Source organism: Barbatula barbatula (assembly GCF_947034865.1).
Source record: "Barbatula barbatula genome assembly, chromosome: 10".
Lineage (NCBI taxonomy): Eukaryota > Metazoa > Chordata > Actinopteri > Cypriniformes > Nemacheilidae > Barbatula > Barbatula barbatula.
Window position 1 is genome coordinate 21,315,207 of NC_136773.1, and position 17,336 is coordinate 21,332,542.

General features: G+C 39.3%; 1 protein-coding gene across 3 annotated transcripts in view; it reads right to left on the reverse strand.

The window, feature by feature from the left end:
* The window catches only part of sema3d (sema domain, immunoglobulin domain (Ig), short basic domain, secreted, (semaphorin) 3D), a 28,254-nt gene extending 11,479 nt beyond the window's left edge, over positions 1–16,775 (reverse strand). The window contains exons 1-9 of one of the 3 annotated variants that reach the window (XM_079466312.1): positions 16,537–16,775; positions 15,623–15,722; positions 11,543–11,778; positions 7,295–7,455; positions 5,217–5,279; positions 4,930–5,049; positions 4,327–4,420; positions 2,616–2,744; positions 754–896 (exon numbers count right to left, since the gene is read on the reverse strand). In XM_079466312.1, coding sequence (XP_079322438.1) covers positions 754–896; positions 2,616–2,744; positions 4,327–4,420; positions 4,930–5,049; positions 5,217–5,279; positions 7,295–7,455; positions 11,543–11,750 — 918 coding nt within the window. In that variant the 5' untranslated portion in view covers positions 11,751–11,778; positions 15,623–15,722; positions 16,537–16,775. Of the gene's footprint in view, positions 1–753; positions 897–2,615; positions 2,745–4,326; positions 4,421–4,929; positions 5,050–5,216; positions 5,280–7,294; positions 7,456–11,542; positions 11,779–15,494; positions 15,723–16,536 lie in introns of all 3 variants that reach the window. The other 2 variants (XM_079466310.1, XM_079466311.1) reach the window with 2 other exon arrangements.
* Positions 16,776–17,336: the final 561 nt, after the last annotated feature.

A 17,336-nucleotide genomic window follows, 5' to 3' on the forward strand; every position in this document is an offset into this window, starting at 1 on the left:
TAATGTTACTTAAACAATGACAAAGGAAAATGCATGTTTATGGCTCTTCAGCTTTTAGCTAATAAAACTTTTTTGGGTCAAACACTGCCTCTTTGTGTTAGATCAAGAGCCTACTGTCTTACCACATGGATTTTGTTTAAAACACATGCCATTGGTTTATATTGCGTTCAATGGAAACCATGAGGGCCATTTAGAGTTTTGAAAGTCCAGAAAATTAGAAAATTACTTAAGGTTTGGCAAGGTACCCAGGATCACATGTTTACAAACAGCAAAATTCCTTTAAGTGGGCATCCTTCGTACACTCAATTCATGTGAAAGAGCGGTTTGTGAAATGATCCCATTGCTTCTTTTTGTTTGGAATAACCTAAGGAACAGCTTTTACCTCATAAAGTGCCCTCCAAGAGTGATTTTTAAGATGTATTTCTTTGAAAAATTTGAAGAAAAATATATTCTATATTAAACATTGGTTAAACAACACGAGGAGCACAATGGAGTCACATAGCACTGTTATTTTTCTCCATGAAGGATTTCCACTGTCATCTTGAACAATGACCTGGACAGCAGCTACACAGCACGCCCTCCAAAATGATTTACCCCACCTGACAGCGGCGGTTTGGTTGGCTTTCAGTAGATCACATCAAGGGGAGTCTACCAGCAAGCCTCCCTTCCCAGGAGGAGGACATTTAATCTTAAGTGTGGGGGAGGACAGAGATCAAAAAGATATGGCAGTTCAGTCATTGATCAGTCACTTACCCGGCAGACGCGGGCGACACGAGACAGAATGCTTTTGTCCTTTGTGCTTCCATCACGGGACGCCTCTCGGAAGAAGAAGTAAATCTTGTCATCGTCAGGGTTGTAGGTGTCTGCGATGGGATGGGCAGCAATAAACTTGCCCTCTGTGGGGACAAGAGAGAGAAAAGCCGGTCAGCTTTAATTTACAACCGATACTAATACTAAGATTTGTAGATAAGTTCTAAAGCTAAGGCCCTTAAATCGCAGAGGAAAAAGTTAAGATACCGTTAAAAATGTTTATTTAATCTGCATGGTCTAGATGTATTGAGGCCATTCCAAATCCAGTGTCTGTTTCAACAAAGTCAAAACTCAGGAGTGACACATTCCAACAGCGATGTGAAAGGTTATCACATAATAAACAATGAAAATTGTCAAAAGCGCTATATAAATAAAGCTGACTTGACTATTGCTTAAAAGTGAATCTGAACTTGTATTCTTTGTAGTTTTCGAGGTCTGAAAAGAAAACCTTTCTCCAGGTTCATTTTCTACAAATAAATGCAAAAAGAAAAAGTATTTTTATTTGATATTTGGTATAAATATTGATTGAAATTCACAGAAGTAAACAAAATGGTAATTGTACCTTATAGTACACTTTAAAATCAGAAAACTGATTTTGAAATGGTCTCTAAATGTTTTTCCGCTGCTGTAAATACCCACTGTTTGTGTCTGTCTTTCTGTTTAGTGAAAATGAAAGGCATTTCTTTTTTTTGGCTCAGATCTTACCTCTAATGGGTGTTTAATGTAGGAAAAGACTGAAACAAAACTAAACTACATTAAATTGAATCAGCAACCGGGAAAACACCGTCTAAAGGACTAAAGAAAGTCAAGGAGTTAACAAAGAGCACATTTTATGAGACTCTCTATAGGAGAGAATACCAGAAGATAAAATGAGGATGGAAACGATGAGAGTAGAGATGCAGTTGGGTGGTAATTCAGATTTATGAAGGATTACTGTGATTTTACACGCAGGCTCCAAACTAAGCACAAAGATTCTACTGTAGTTGTGCCAATGCATCAGCAAAAGATATATTGTACAACATTAGGTTTTTTAACCATGTGGTTACTTTTCAACTTTATTAAGGGGTGGAAATATTTACGAGTTACATGACACTTTTAATGGGTAGGCTATACGGTATACTGTATCTCAAAGCCTGGAGTTGAGCTAATAACATCAAATGCTCTTCTGTACACACAGGCACAGGTCTGACCAGGCGACGTGTCAGAGGAAATAAACTGACTTATCACATATTATGACTCTGGAATCATTTCTATTAATTTGGCAGGATATACAGCATATCACGTTTTGGGAACACACCTTAAAGGTGGCAACCCGTTTAGTGCCAAAATAACTTTCCCACAGGTTCATGCAAGTATAAATCAAAGTGTGTGACATGCGTATATAAATGGATGCGCCTGTGCATAGACGTAATTTGTTATTTTAGCGGAAGACAGTGAGCTGCAACTCCAGAAACGTGCAACTCCGAACAAATGACAGGTTGGACCACATACTGTGAGAGCTGGAGTCAAAAAGCGGAATAGGCAATGGGCCAGTGGCAAATAGGTCATTTTTATTTTTGTGTGTGTTGTATGAGTGTGTGTTTGTTGGGAAAGAGGTTATTTCATTCCATTGGCTCAACCCATCAGCCGAGCAACTCTGAATGCTATATTTGGTGCTGCTGCTAACGAAAACAATATACATTCAAAAGAAGATACACCCTCTTCAGCGTACCACTGAGATGCCATTAAATGGTTTATAGGATGGGAAAGCTATGGAGCACAGCTATGCTATACAGGCAGGACGTGTTTATAAAATGTAGACTGACCATGAATCCAGTAGTCTTCAGAGATGTCCGTGCGGATGTACTGCTGGTCAGGGGACGGGCCTAGAGAGCGGCTAAACGTGCTGTCCTTGCCCAGGAAATCCGACGTGGTGCCAGCGTACAGATACTGATCTGAAAACAGAGAAAAGGAATAAACAGAGCTGAGTTCAGTCTGGCTGCAATAAAGGCACATTTATTACAACTGACTGTCTACTCTTGTCGTTTCCTCACGTTTGATATACAAGTCCGGCTGGGATTTTATGTTCTATAAACAAGTTTGTCAAGACCCTGCAGGATCCATGACAACCAAAAGGGTTTATGGACTTTGCTTTAAAGGGGTGGTGCAACGGTGTGTCATGCATTCTGACTTCTTTACAATGTTAAACGTGCTGTCTTCTGGTGTTTAAGATGGTCAACTAACTCGCAAAAAACGAGTTGGACGTATTACGTTGTATTTCTGTGCTCGATACACTCCCCCAGCGTTCGTAAAGGCTTTGGAAAGATTTTTTCGAACATGTAAAATCGTTACCTAACAACTTTTCTAACAACAATTCTGGAGTGAAGCATGCGGATCAACCATGGAAAGCGGGAAAAGGAGCATGCGAACAACTCATTTTTGTTTGTTCGCTGCATTTGGGTGATGAATGTTATATAAACTGTGGATACAAAGCTGGATTCGGAGATCGTTTGAAACTGATAGACGGAGCGGCGGTCCCAGAGCTAAAAGATGCCGCACATGAACCGAATGCGCTAAATTGAGTTTACTTCCTCTAGATAGTCAAGTTAGATCGTCTTCTCGGTGCTCAGCGAGAGCGAACGAGGAGCCCCGGTGAGTCCAATCCGACGACCTCGCCAAACCATTCGATCGGTAGTAGCGACGGGCAGTGTGTACAAAGGGCAGGGACTTAATCGACGCGGGCTTGTGACCTGTGCCTACTGGGAATTCCTCGTTCGTGGAAACAGTTGCAATCCCCAGTCCCACTCAAGAGCGGGGTTCAGCAGGTTATCCACGACTCTCGGTGCACGAGTAGGCACATGCTGATGCGCCCATTGTGGCACGAGTGCAGCCCCGGACATCTTAGGGCATCACAGTGAAACGAACCCTAGAATTTATCAGAAGTTATCACATGAAGTCATTTCGGCTATATTTTTTTATAGTGCTATTTTACCCTTTTGGAGCTGGTAACAATATGCTTCTGTCATATAAATAAAAGCAACATGACATTTGGTAAGAATGTCTCCCGAAAGGCTGGTTTGGAACTACATGGGGGTTAGTAAATGATAGCTGTCATTCTTGGATGAAGTATTTCCTTTCAACTTTACTAAATCTTGTCTTTCCACTGAGACTACAACGTAGCAATCCAGCTCCTCGTAGGAAGTCGATCTATAATGACAAATCACTATAATAAATCAAACTTCGCTCAGCTTGAACAACCCGGTCTGTACGCTAAAATACAAGCCATTCCATACAAAAATGGAACACAAGGAAAAAGAGTCTGGAAGGTTTACAGCTGGCACTCTTAACAGGGTGTGACATTTCTCTACAGCACACCACTGGAAACCTAAGTGTAATTTTAACTTGAAACTAATTTCTCGCAAACAGAACAGAGCAAAATGTTTTTTCTTGGTGGAGAGCCCTATACATGTGAAAGAGGTAAAAGGCTTCACACAGGTTTCTGTTTAGAGAAGGAAAATATTTTGGAGTCAGTCTCACCTGTCAGTACCGAAGCAAAAGGCTGTTGTGGATCAAACGGACATTTCAGTCGACCGGATTCAACACTGGTGCTGTGGAGATGAAGCCAGCTGTCCTACAACCATATAGCATGTAAAAAACTCAGCGTTAAAGTTTAACATAAATGGAAAGACTCTACAATGGAAAAGTTTAACCATAACCTACAAAACTGCATGCTGTAATTTTTTCAGTGAAACACAAAACAGATTTCTAAAGAATTTCCCTGTAAGCACGGTAAAGCAAATAGTACATCTCTCAAATAGCTCAAGAAAAGACAAAAACTGCATAAAAGCAATAACAAATTATAGAGGCAAATGATGGATTTGTGAATTCATCTTGTGAACCAAAATCCGTTTGGGTAAAGAAGTTACATAGTTTACTTATACAGTATATAATTTTTGGTATTTTTCTGAAGCTTCACGTGAGTTTATGGTTAGTTTTCATTTGCTGTGTGGCCTGAAATTTCTTGCAAGAAACTTCTCTATGTAAAAAAACAACAACTGGTTTTGAACTGCAAGTAATAATGTGACATTCAATAATCAAGCTGAAAATGCATTAAACATGGTCAATCATGTACGCCCTTACCTCTTTGTAACCTTTGACCTCTAGGAAAACACAGGTGGGGTGGAAAGCTCCGGTGCCACAGGCGTAGACATGGGTCCGGTTGTAGCTGTGCAAAACTCGTATGAAATTAGCACATTCGGTCTGCGGCGGGAGAGAAAAAGAATGTAAGCTTGTAAAAAAGAAAGTACAATAGGAATTAAACAAACTGACTTAATCTGTCATTCTTTTTATATAATTCAACTTTTTTACAGACAAGAGACTGTGTGCTTAAATGATCATTCAGCAACATAATTCTCCCTGTTACTCACCAGAGGGTTTTTGCCGGCCAGGATACACATATCAACCCTGTCTCTCGGCGCTGGCCAGCTCATCTACATGAGAAACACACATAAGAACACTTGAAATCAACTAAATTTGGCTTGACAAACACCTTATACCTTAAAGGTCAGTGTTTACAATAGCAACTTTGTCATGGAATCGTAACAGGAAGGTCATTAACAGTCAACTGTAAACCTTACAAAAATATTTTATTTAGTTTGAGATCGTGCCGTGACTTAAAGTAGGATTTTAAACTAAATCCATTGAGTATTTACCAGATGAAGGGCCGTACACATGTAAAAACATACGCTCTAGCTTAAGCTCTAAAAGAAGGGGGGAGAGAGGGGGTACAGATAAACAGTGATGGAGGTCCTAAACAAATGTTATAGAAAACGTAAGCGCTTAGCGTGCACAGGGCTTACCTTTGACCTTGACCTCTGAGAGCCGTCTCTTCATGTAACGTGCTATCCAGCTAACCAATCTGATTACATATGACTACACATGCTTGTGAGACTTTACATAACGGTGCTTTGAAGATTGGCTTAATTGATACAGTACATATTTAAACCCTCCATCATATAAAGAACATCACGGGTCATACAGTACATACAAACATAAGCTTTACAAACAAAGATCATCTTATGACACACAAACACACATAAGGGAAAAATGTACTAGCATGCAGTTCAACAGATGGTTGTAGAATGTTCAAAGCTTTGGCACAGGCCTACTGTTGGCAGCCCGCCTCTATTTCTGTGTATATTGTTGTAAATCCTTGCTGTAGATCTGTGTACCTTACATCTTAACATACGAGTATTACAGGTGCAACCATTATAAATGAGCTTGAACGTGGGTATGTGTGCGTGTGTGATGAGAGAGTGTCATGATCGAGACCACCGTGGGGACAGTGATTGACAGGTGTGATGGTGTAAGGTCAGCTAAGTAGCTCTGTAGGTGATGCCATGGGAATCTGCAGATCAGTTAAATGACAGTTTATAGTTTAAGAGTGTTTAGGAAGGTTTGAAGTGAGCAGAGGAAAATCTGTATCTCTTACACACACACATAAACACACATCTGCCACCATAATGTATTTATGAGATAAACAGAAACTTGCTGCCTGTCTGAGATTACAGCAGTATAAACAGTTTCTGATTTGTGTTTAGTTTAATCTAGATTATTATGTCCAAGTATTAACCCGTAAAAATGATGAACATCTTCAATTTAAAGGGATAGTTCTCCCAAAAAATGTCATGAATTACTTCACATCAAGTTGTTCCAAACCTGTATAGGTTTAATTGTTCTGTAAAATGTTTCCAAGTATCATTTGTGTTCAATCAAACAAATAAATTCATACAGGTTTGGAACAATTTAAGGGTGAGTAATTCATGACAGAGTATTCACCTTTGGGCGAACTTTTCCTTTAAGAAACACAAGACGTCACTTTTTATATCAGAAAAAGAAATGTAGGTTTCCCCCTGCAACAGATTGACACAAACACAGGTTTGCCTATAAAGATTATAAAGCCTATAAAGATTATAAAGCCTATAAAGATTTTAAAGCCTACAAAGATTGATTTCTCACCAAAGACCACACACACACAACACATCTGAAAGTGTACAAGAGGCTTCTTGAATTAAAACACCATAAGTGATTGTAACACAACATCCTAATCAGATTTGAGTGATGGAGAGTGTTTTGCAAGTTAGTTTTTGTCATAACTTTCCATAAATGTTTCAAGCAGCAGCCCATTAAACATGCTTTCATGGGCTGCAATTGACTAGGAAAAGTATTTCCCTTAAGCCTCATATATACACAGAAACACACACAGCTAAACGAGAAAAAGAGCACATACCGGTGAAGAGACAAGACAGGACAGCACACTTCACCAAAAACTTTGTTCATAAGACTCCATTATATTCCTCAGATGTAATGAAAACACTACATCACTACATCTGTCAACCCGTCTGAAGGCTTCTAATGATTCCATATGAAAAAGTCCAGTTTTGTCCAACATCCCACATGGTGAAAGTTTGATTCTGCATGTTTGCAGGTGTGAAGGTGCGTTTACCTTTTTGGGCTGTTTATTGATGTTGTCTGGATCCAGAAGGTAGATGTGGTCTTTAAAACCAAGCAGTAATCTGCCTTTCTCCTCATCCAATAGGATTGTCTGAAACTGCTGTCCCTCGCTGGAACCCATAAACGGCACCACGCTTCGAGAATGGATCAGCTCTGGAAAAATCAAGTGGCGGTCAACACACGGCCACACACAAACATACACGGACATAAACAGGCTCTACTTATATAAACATAAACACAGCGTAACCCATAAATGGCGACAGGAACTGTAGTAAGTACAAATATGTAATCCTCTCTTTCGCTGAATTATTGTACTGTAATTGAGGAAAAGGGAACCATAACCAATAAATTAAACAGCATCCAAACCCATGAAAAGTGATGTAGAACGAAAAGTAAAAACTGAAAAGTAGTTTGTGCAAGCATTGATATAGAAACAGTGTTGAAGATCTCACCCATACTGCCATCTCCCTTCATCTCTCTCTATTTAAATGTACTGAAATGTAAACCATTCGATTTTTCAATTCGATTCAATTCAAGTTTATTTATATACAATGTTGCATTGTTTCAAAGTAGCTTTACATTTTTACAACATTCTAAGATTTGATCTTCTCTTTAACGTCCCCCATCCACAACCCCTCTTTCCTCTAACCCTCCCATCACCTGTCTTACATAAACCAGGAGCATCTGAACTGTTCAGATCCATCGACTGGATCAGATCTGCACTATCAATGTGAGCACAGAGTCAGATTAGCCCGAAGGTTCGTTCGTAGTACACGTTTCATGTTCTCTCCAAGGTTGAAATGACACATTCTGTTATTCTAACTGTAGAAAGGCAGTAAACCGTGTAGACAGCCGAGGTGCAGATTACCATCTGAACATACAAAGAATGCAAGCTTTTACGATAATGTAAATAAGCTGAAAGGCTGCAAGCTATCAACAACAATTTAAGAGAGGTGGAAAACCTGTAGAGGTGAAGTCGGATTCTTAGGTTCTTATTGTCCTCTTTGCATACAAACTGATCTCTCTGGATACACCATTCTTGACATACTTTCAAAACACGTCATAATGCTTGACTAAAGAATACAATTCTCCACCCAATGCTCTCCATGCACAAAACATAACCATCTGCCGAAAACACCCAAAACACCCAAAACACCCCTTTACTTTGCGTTTTCAATTCTCCATGAAATCTGCATTCTTGATTTCTATTCATTCTTTGTCTCTAGAATTTCAACCTTCCTCTGATGGCTTCCATAGGCGCACATCTTGTGTAAACATCTGTGTTGTGGTCAGATCATGGCGTCAGTGTTCTGAGCCTTGAGCGTCAAGACGTTGAATAAATCCTAGTATATAACTATTATTCTCCGGGGTGTAGGGTCGGGGACAGGTCACCTCTGATCAATATTTACAAAAGAATAATCCTCTCCAAAATATAACCCCGTTCATGTGGGATGTCTAACGTCAGACTAGCTGGTGCTAATCTACTCTGCAAACAGTATTAGGTCGGAGCCCCCCGCTGAATGAATCCCTGTTCAGCGATGCTCTGGAGCATAATCTGGATCTCTTAAGGGAATCCATCCCTTGCGTCCACTCAAGAGAGAGTTAATAACAAGTGTTGGAGCGTTTTTTTATATTTGTTGGTGGGCGATGACAAGCGTAACACTGGTGGTCAAATTATTCAGATAAAGCCTTCAATTAAAATCTTGCTTAATAGCTGAATGTTCTATAATTATATTAATGATTTATATCAGAGGCAGTAAACAGGATTTCCCTTTTTAAGATTTAAAATAAAAGAACCAATTGCTGTATCGGCAAAGGAAAAAATCTGGTCAACTTGATCACACAAGCACATCTGAAAAAAAATAAATGTAATAAAACTGTAATGCTTTTGTTGTCATATTTAACATAAATCACTGAAACATAAAAGTGGCAAACAGTTTGAGTCCTCATTCAGGTAATATATATTTAGTTTTTATTAGCTTGTAGTGTAATAGTCTGGATGTCTCTAGTTTGCTTGCAGTGGCATAAAACATTAATCTTATAACAACCACAGGCTCCCTGTATACACAAAAAACATTTTGTCTATTTCAATTAAATTGTAGACTTTTACATATAAAGTCATTCAGCCCTGCAGATAAATAGTGTTTATACTTTAAATTAATGCATACATTGAGGGTGTGGCAAATGAAAGCCTCCCCAAAAACTGGGATACACATGAAAGCTATGATGCCCCAAAGTGAGACTTTTAGATTTCTCAGAGGGTAAAAGATTATACACTCGGAGTAATCCATATCCTCACTTATGTTTAGGCAGAAAGCCAAACTTGTGGAAACTAGAGGAACCGTGCACATTAAGATGATACATGATCATATTTTTGACCTACGTGTTTGGAAAACCTCAGCCAACTGGGAGCCATATAGCTGTAACTTCATTAAATACCGTACCGTGGGCTCTTAAAAAGACTGCTTCTTATTGCAAAATAAGGCTTTGTGTTTCGTCTCGAGTGAGTCTGTACGTATTTACACGAGGCTTGACTCTGATATGCGTGTCTACGTCCATCACCCAAGTACCCGTTATGTCAAACACAAGAAAATATACCGCACTCATTAAACAAATCAATAACTCTGAAGACCCCCGTACAGAGGGGGCCTGTCTTTAAAAGAAATATTTACACAAACTGATGATAATATTTTGGTGTTTCGCTGACTCCCCTGCACACTGTCCGTACGAAGTGATGTCGGCGATAGAAAGGATACTGTTTAGTTGACTCAAGAGAATATTATGAGATGTATCTGACGCATATCAGATGTCCCCCTTTAGCCCTCCTTTGGGAGAAAAACAGGTTAAGACAGATGGGTAAGGAAAGCCTGCTGCTCACTGGCCCTGAGGTGTGCACACCACTGGTCTGGGTTTTCAGATAAGTGTACTGATACAGAAAAGGTGCTGATGTGTTTTGATAAAAGGTTTGCTCCAATGAGGGATAGTGAGCAGAACAAAATCATGGAGTAAAACAATAGACAAAGCAGAAAGGGCAGAAACTTAATGCCAAACCGTAAGCCGTTTAATTTCTCAACTAGAAGCCAGAGTTCTGTATCATAAATGATCATTGATCATATACATTTATATAAACAAATGCTACAGAAACTCATTATTTTTCATTTTGTGTCTTTTTTCAAAACTGCTTTGCAAAAGCTGTGAGATGTGCGTTAAAAATGTAATCGAAATCAAGCACGGAGCATATTGTGTTGTATGGATGACTTCAAGATACGCACAGAGCATCATTATAGCACAAACATTCTCACCAACAAAATGACTAAAATATAGCGATTTGACGCACAGCAACCATACACCACAGTCGGTCATATTTTTATTGGCCTTTGTTTCCTGATTTGGCTGAGGTCTGTTTCAGTAGTGCTGGCACGTTGAGGGTCCGATTAAGAAAGCTATTTGGGGAGCCATAACTTTATTCCTCTCGGTGGAATCAATTCAATTGAGGCAGCTCTTAAATTCAGGAGAGAAAGAAAGACAAATATGAAACAGCTAACTTTTATTACTTCATGTTAGTTAGATTAAGTTAACGTCTAAGGCATTTCAGACGATCCATGGTAACTAGTGAAGATTTACAACGTGTTGATGTTTGTGGAGAATGTAGGCATGACTCTTAACAACCCGTAACCAACATGTGTTCAAACAAATAAGGACATGCTATTAATTTCACAGTTGTTTCTTTTACGCTTCACTTGTTTTATGGCATCACACATTGATCGGGCCCTGAACTCTAATTCATACTAAACACCAGCAAGGATGTGTTTGTGTGTGAATGCGTCGCACTTCTATGCAGCCACAAGCTCAATTTTCATAGTACGTTTTATAAAAAACAATGAACGTCTCTGGTATGACTTCATTTGCACAGCCAAGCAAACATAAGAAAGTCGTCTGCTACTGTGAAATGTAGCACATTCCCTATGTACACTATCACGATCAGTCACAAGTGCAGTCTAAATATTGACCTCGAGTTATAAACCTCTCATCACACTTGCACTTCAAAATGCATCTTCAAAAAACGGCAAACAATTACACAGACATTTAAAATAACTACATAAAATACATTCCTTTTCTCTACATTTGGATTAACTTGATTCATTTACACCTTAAACACACATTGAGTTTTACTATTAATATATATATATATTTCTTTAAAAACGACAATATAAAAGTCACAGAAAGAAAAACATTGTACCTTTGTAGCTCAGTTTAACTCTCGACACGCTCTCCTTCGTGCAGTTCGCCTCAGGCAGACGGAGAAAGAGTAAAACCAGGACGGACCTCCAGACAGGGCAGAACCGCTCCGTCCTGACCCGTCCTGCCCATCCCAGCATCTTGCCCTGTGGGAGCCACTGGTGTCTGCTCTTCTGTTTCCCACTGTCTGTATCTCCAGCGGTCTTCATAGTACGAAAGGAGAGCTTTGCTGCCGACCTGTGATGGAATGAACGCACAGAAGTTATCTAAAGGAGCAGCTGGGCGTTTCTGTGGGAGGCATGTGAGTGTATGTACGTGAGCGCGTGTGTAAAATCTTGTTAAATCCCGAGCGAATGCTCAGCTGCTTTACACGGTTTCTTTAAGGCATCCCTATGCATTTGAGGCCTGCATCAGCTGCTGCCCTATTCAAATCATCTCTTTTGTCCACCAACACGCATACTTTCTCCGTCTCTTTCCCTCTTTCTAAATCTGTTTGTCTCCAAACAAAAGGTCAGCTTGATGAGAGCAGCCACTTTCAGCCGCCTTTCAAACACCCATCTTTTATTTCTCACACCCATCTCTCATCTACTCTGCCCTTTTCCCTCCAGTACAACAGCCAGTATTATAAAACGCTTGGGCTGAGGTCGGGGTGATGATCATGTCTGAATCTGCTTCATTAGTCAACAGAGTGGCTTGAAATTGTGAGAGAGGGCGAGCAAACTGTAGCAGTTTGTCTTCATTAGGATATTTCCTTGAGAAGGGCATCATTAGGAAGAACGATTTACACATCTTCCCACTCTCCAGAGCAGAGGCTCTCAAAACAAACCAATTACGTTGAATGCAGGAACGAACAAATGAATAAATGGACAAATGATTGACTGAAATACGGAGCAGAAGAAACGGATGAATGTTAATTGCACATTTTTTGTAAGGAGCAATTCAACAATTGACTCATTTGTTCGGTGAGGATAACTTTTTATTTTAACTACATTCATTTATTTCTGAGATAGATTTTTTGTCTGATACAAACGTGTCGTCTCGTCATTGGTTATTCGTGGAAGACTGCTGTTGTCCTATTGAATGATTTTCTATTGCTGCACATTTACATGCACCAGACACACAGACATCGCTACCATAAAGATAAGTCAGATATGTCTGTTTATTTGAAGAATAAGGTGGTATCATAGATATCTTTGATTTTGACTGAATGTTCAGCATTAGAAATGTATATTTGGGGTTTAAAAGGCCAGAGGGAGTTATCTCCTAGTGCAAATGTCATAAGGATATCAACACATATGGGTTTCATACATCAATTTCTTTTTACTTTTTTTTCACAAACATCTCCACACAAGCTTCTTTCACCTACCACAGACAGTCCATTACACTATTTTACCCTGCAGCTCTACGAAAGGCTCACACCAAGTTCATTGTTAGGAGCTTGAGTTACATATTTGAGTTATTCTTGGCAGGGGTCAATCACACTGTTATGGTTGTAGTACTTTGTAGGGGTTACTCATGTGTAAATAATGTTCACTTTAACACACACAGACAGAAGGTTAGACATTGCATTGTTTTCATAACATACTAATGACAACATGTCATACAATGAAAATGTGCCTTACTTCACAAGTGATTTATATCAATCATATCAAATGGAAGGAAGGCTCAACATTGAAAGGCTGAAATTTGCTACTAACAACTTAATATACTGTCTGGAACAGTATTTTATTGTACTCTCATGATTGAAGTAGAATTTTTTCTTAAAGCATATTCTTAAAAGTTATTATTTCCCATGCTTACATTGTAAAAACATGTATTGTATTCTACGATATGAAATAAGAAAACAATATATAAAGTATATTTCAAATAAACAATGCATCCAGTATTTTGATGTATAGACAAAATTGGTCCCATGCATTGAAAGACAAAACCTGTTTGTGTATGGGTTTTTTCCAGTTACAGTATAATTCCACTTGCTATAAACATGTGTATAGATGACCTTCTCCAACCTGTGTATACCTCCCAACTCAATACCAATAAGGAAAACATTTGTGAAATCCCATTTCCCTCATTTGTTATGAATACAAATGAAATTACACTTGCCTCAGGAAACTGTTGAATGACAGACAGCTCACGTATGCAATGAAAGGCAAAAGGAACCTTCACTTGAACTCATTCAATGTTATTCATGTGTCATTTTGGAAACTCTTTTTGCCTCAACACAACCGCCCAGCCGCCCATCACATATCTCGAAAGCTCACGCATAGAGAATGTCATAGTGGCTCAATATCACATTTCATTTATAATCCTCAACAACTGTTTCCTACAGACGGTATGTCCGACTTAAGGTGATTGTTCCATTTCCACAACTGTTATGATCATCCACGGATCACTGCGCTCTGAAGTTTGCCTGTTATGGTAAAGGCAACAGAATAAGATATCAAATGACATGGGCAAATGAAAACCTAAAAGTAAAAGCTTTCCTTTGTGTTATGCAAACATTAACAGAGGTGAAACTTAAGTCGTGTTGGTTTGAGCCAAGTCCATGTTTAATGATACGTTTTTAATCCCCCCTCTCGTCTTCAAAGGAGGAAAGGTTTCAGCTTCATACCTGCCCTTAGCTCAGACAATTTAAGTCAGGTACATATCTCATGACAGCGAGCCCGAGGGAGAGAAAGATAGAGAGATGTGAAGAATTTCCTCCCAGCCAACATTCTCAAACCTCATTATGTGCACAGAATACCTGACACGGTCTGTCTACCTGTGAGTGGCAGGTTTAGGGAACTATGGGTAATTCTATGTATCCTGAAAGGAACCTCTATAGCTGTAATGGAGAGCGGACAAAGTGCTCAGATAATGTCCCCTCTTGGTTCTCTGTTTGGAACGGATTGAAAGTTGCACCGTTACCCACAAAAGGTGAAGAAATGGTGTTGGGTTTACACTGTGTCAAAAAAGGACAGGGTGTTCGACATTGTTTAGTGTTTTTATCATGGGTGTTCAGGTGTGCAAGGGCTAATGAATGGAGCCTATTGAAGGAGACAAAGCTGAGAGTCAGTCAGTCATGTTACCCGTGACGGAAAACATACACACACACACATACAGAGAAGTAGTAAAAAATGGTGAATTAAATATTCTGGTGGGCCCTTAAATGGTAAAACGAACTCCTGAGAATGGACCCTTATCATTGAGCCTGTTTTACACTTTCTAACAACAAACAACAACACCCTAGCAACCTCACAGCAGTACCCTGGCAACCACCACTAATGCCCTAGCAGCGCTCACATTTACACTTACAAGTTGTAGAAATCTACTTTTTCTTCACTATGGTACGGCTATCTGCATCCTAAAAGAGTGTGAAGAAAAGTAAGTGCAAAGTAGTTAAGAGAGATGGCAAGACAAAAAATATGAAGGAGACAGAGAGAGAGACAGAAGTCTGAGAGAACGATGGCACTTCTGTGCTAGAACCTATTAACACCCAGATGGCATGCCCCAAAGACCGACAGACGTACAGTAAACACACTTAAGCACGGACACACATAGAAGCTAGAATCCATCACCCTGCCATTTACTCTGTGTATTCTTTCCCAACATACACAGAGGAAATCCAGTCCTCCAACACCTCAAGTATCCGAATATATGTCACTCATGAAACTTAAAACAAAACGTTACATTCGGTACATACTAAGTATCCTGTACATTTGGTACATATAAAAAATATTTTATGTGTGTCTGTGCATGCAAATGTAAAGAAAACAGCTAAAATCATGCTTTACAGTAAAACCGGTGGATATCCTTCATTATAGTGCAAGAATAATTGAGGTTAAATTCATGACCTATTAATATTTACTTTAATCAGCCCATACTTTGGACCCCTATCAAAAAAAAATCTCTCTCTGCTTTGTGTGTGCGCACTACAGATGCAGCTCATGACTGAAGCTTTCTATTGGACTCACCCCATAAAACCACAGGGTGTGTGAGCGAGAGTTTCCATAAAGTCTGTGTGCATCAGAGAGAGGTATTATCCCGCACGTTAACACGGGCAAACGCCGCAGTGAGGAAAAAAGAACTCCCTCTCACTCACTCCAGTGCTTCGTCCTGGCTCCCCGAGCTTGCTTCTGAAGAACCAGACAGTCAACAGTTAATGCCAATCACTGCCGTTGGCACATAGGTGTGAGGAGGACCTGAAACGGATGGGAGAACTCCCATCATTCATTGCCATGACAGACACACTTTACTCCCGTTAAACATTCCTCACCGCCATGCAGCCCTGTGAAAATACCTCTTATCTGCTTTCATAACCTTGTTAATCTTTCCTTAATTCATTCAATGTTATCAGTCTGACATGCAGACTGCAGCTGTATTTTACAAATACGTTTGAAATACTACATACATGCATAACGTTTATGGAATCTTCACCTTTACAATAGCAGAAATTTGTAAAGCTGCCCACTTGTTACAGTCAACTATTTGCTCTAGCCAAGCAGGCAGGGTTGCCAGTAAGATAAAGTTTAATAAGCCACAGCTGGGCTTTAAATCGTCTGAAATTAAAAAAGGAGAAGAGCACACGACTGCTCATGATAAACTAGAGTATAAGTGCAAATATTTATTCTCCTGAGAGCCAGTAATTTACTGTACACTATCTGACGTGTGTTTGTTAATATTTCTGAGAGAATACACGCCACTGTTTCAAGTGCTGGTGTCCATCAAAGCAAATGGGGTGTAGCCTATTTAATAGGAACAATTTGGGCAATGTAAAATTAATTATGAAAGAATAATAATATAATGTAATTTAACATTTCATAATGCAATACAATAACGTTAAATAATGTAATGTAAGTCAGTCAGTGCACGTCATGATTATCGGTGTTGCGTTATGCTTCACGAAATGCGTAAAATAGTTACATTAATGGTAAAAAGTGAGGTTTAAAACTTCGACTCGTGTTGGTTTTTGTAATATATATAAAAAATAAGGTAATATAAATAATAAACATGTACCTGTTAGAGCTCACGCCTGCCTTTATTTTCTGTAATCCTATGCGCACTTGGACACTTCAAGATCGATTATCCAAAGTCATGCTTCAATATCCTCACTGCTTGTCGGCTGTTCACTAAACTAGACGAACTCAAACTAAAGAAAATGAGTAAAACAGAAAACTAATAAAAAGGATAAATGCAGTCTGGGTGTGACTGGACGGTTGCCTCCGGACTCTGCGTATCTGGAGCTCGAGTCTACTGGCGCCCATTAGCGCCGCGTGCGGGGAGGGGGGGCGCAAAGCGCAAGGGAGAAGCGCACGCTTCGGTGTCCTTTGTGCTGAGTGGTTAACTTTTACATAGTTTTGGAGCTATATCATATACGACAATAAACAATTTCCAGGCTGAAATATAAGTCGAATGTATTTTCAATTTAGCAGATGCATCGTTACAAAAATACCACGGAGACCATATTTGGCTAATACCTGTGATGGAGTTATATACATTAACATTGAATCAAACGGTGCACATACCGAGTATTTAGGTGTTTTGGTAATTGCTATAACCTAATTAACCATGTTTTTTTCTAAGGAATTCAAAACATGGCGATGATGCTGATGTGGTGAAGATCCAAAGAAACCATCCCACATTACAGCAACCAAATAACATCATCATATTATAGGGATGATGCTAATATAACAACAATCCAAAATACTTATATCCTGTGGTAGTTATCTTGACTGACAGTCAATGTTATCAAGCATTTTCTTCTGCTGTAACTGTTATTAACTGGAGCTAATGTGGCTTCTTCAGATATCGCAGCC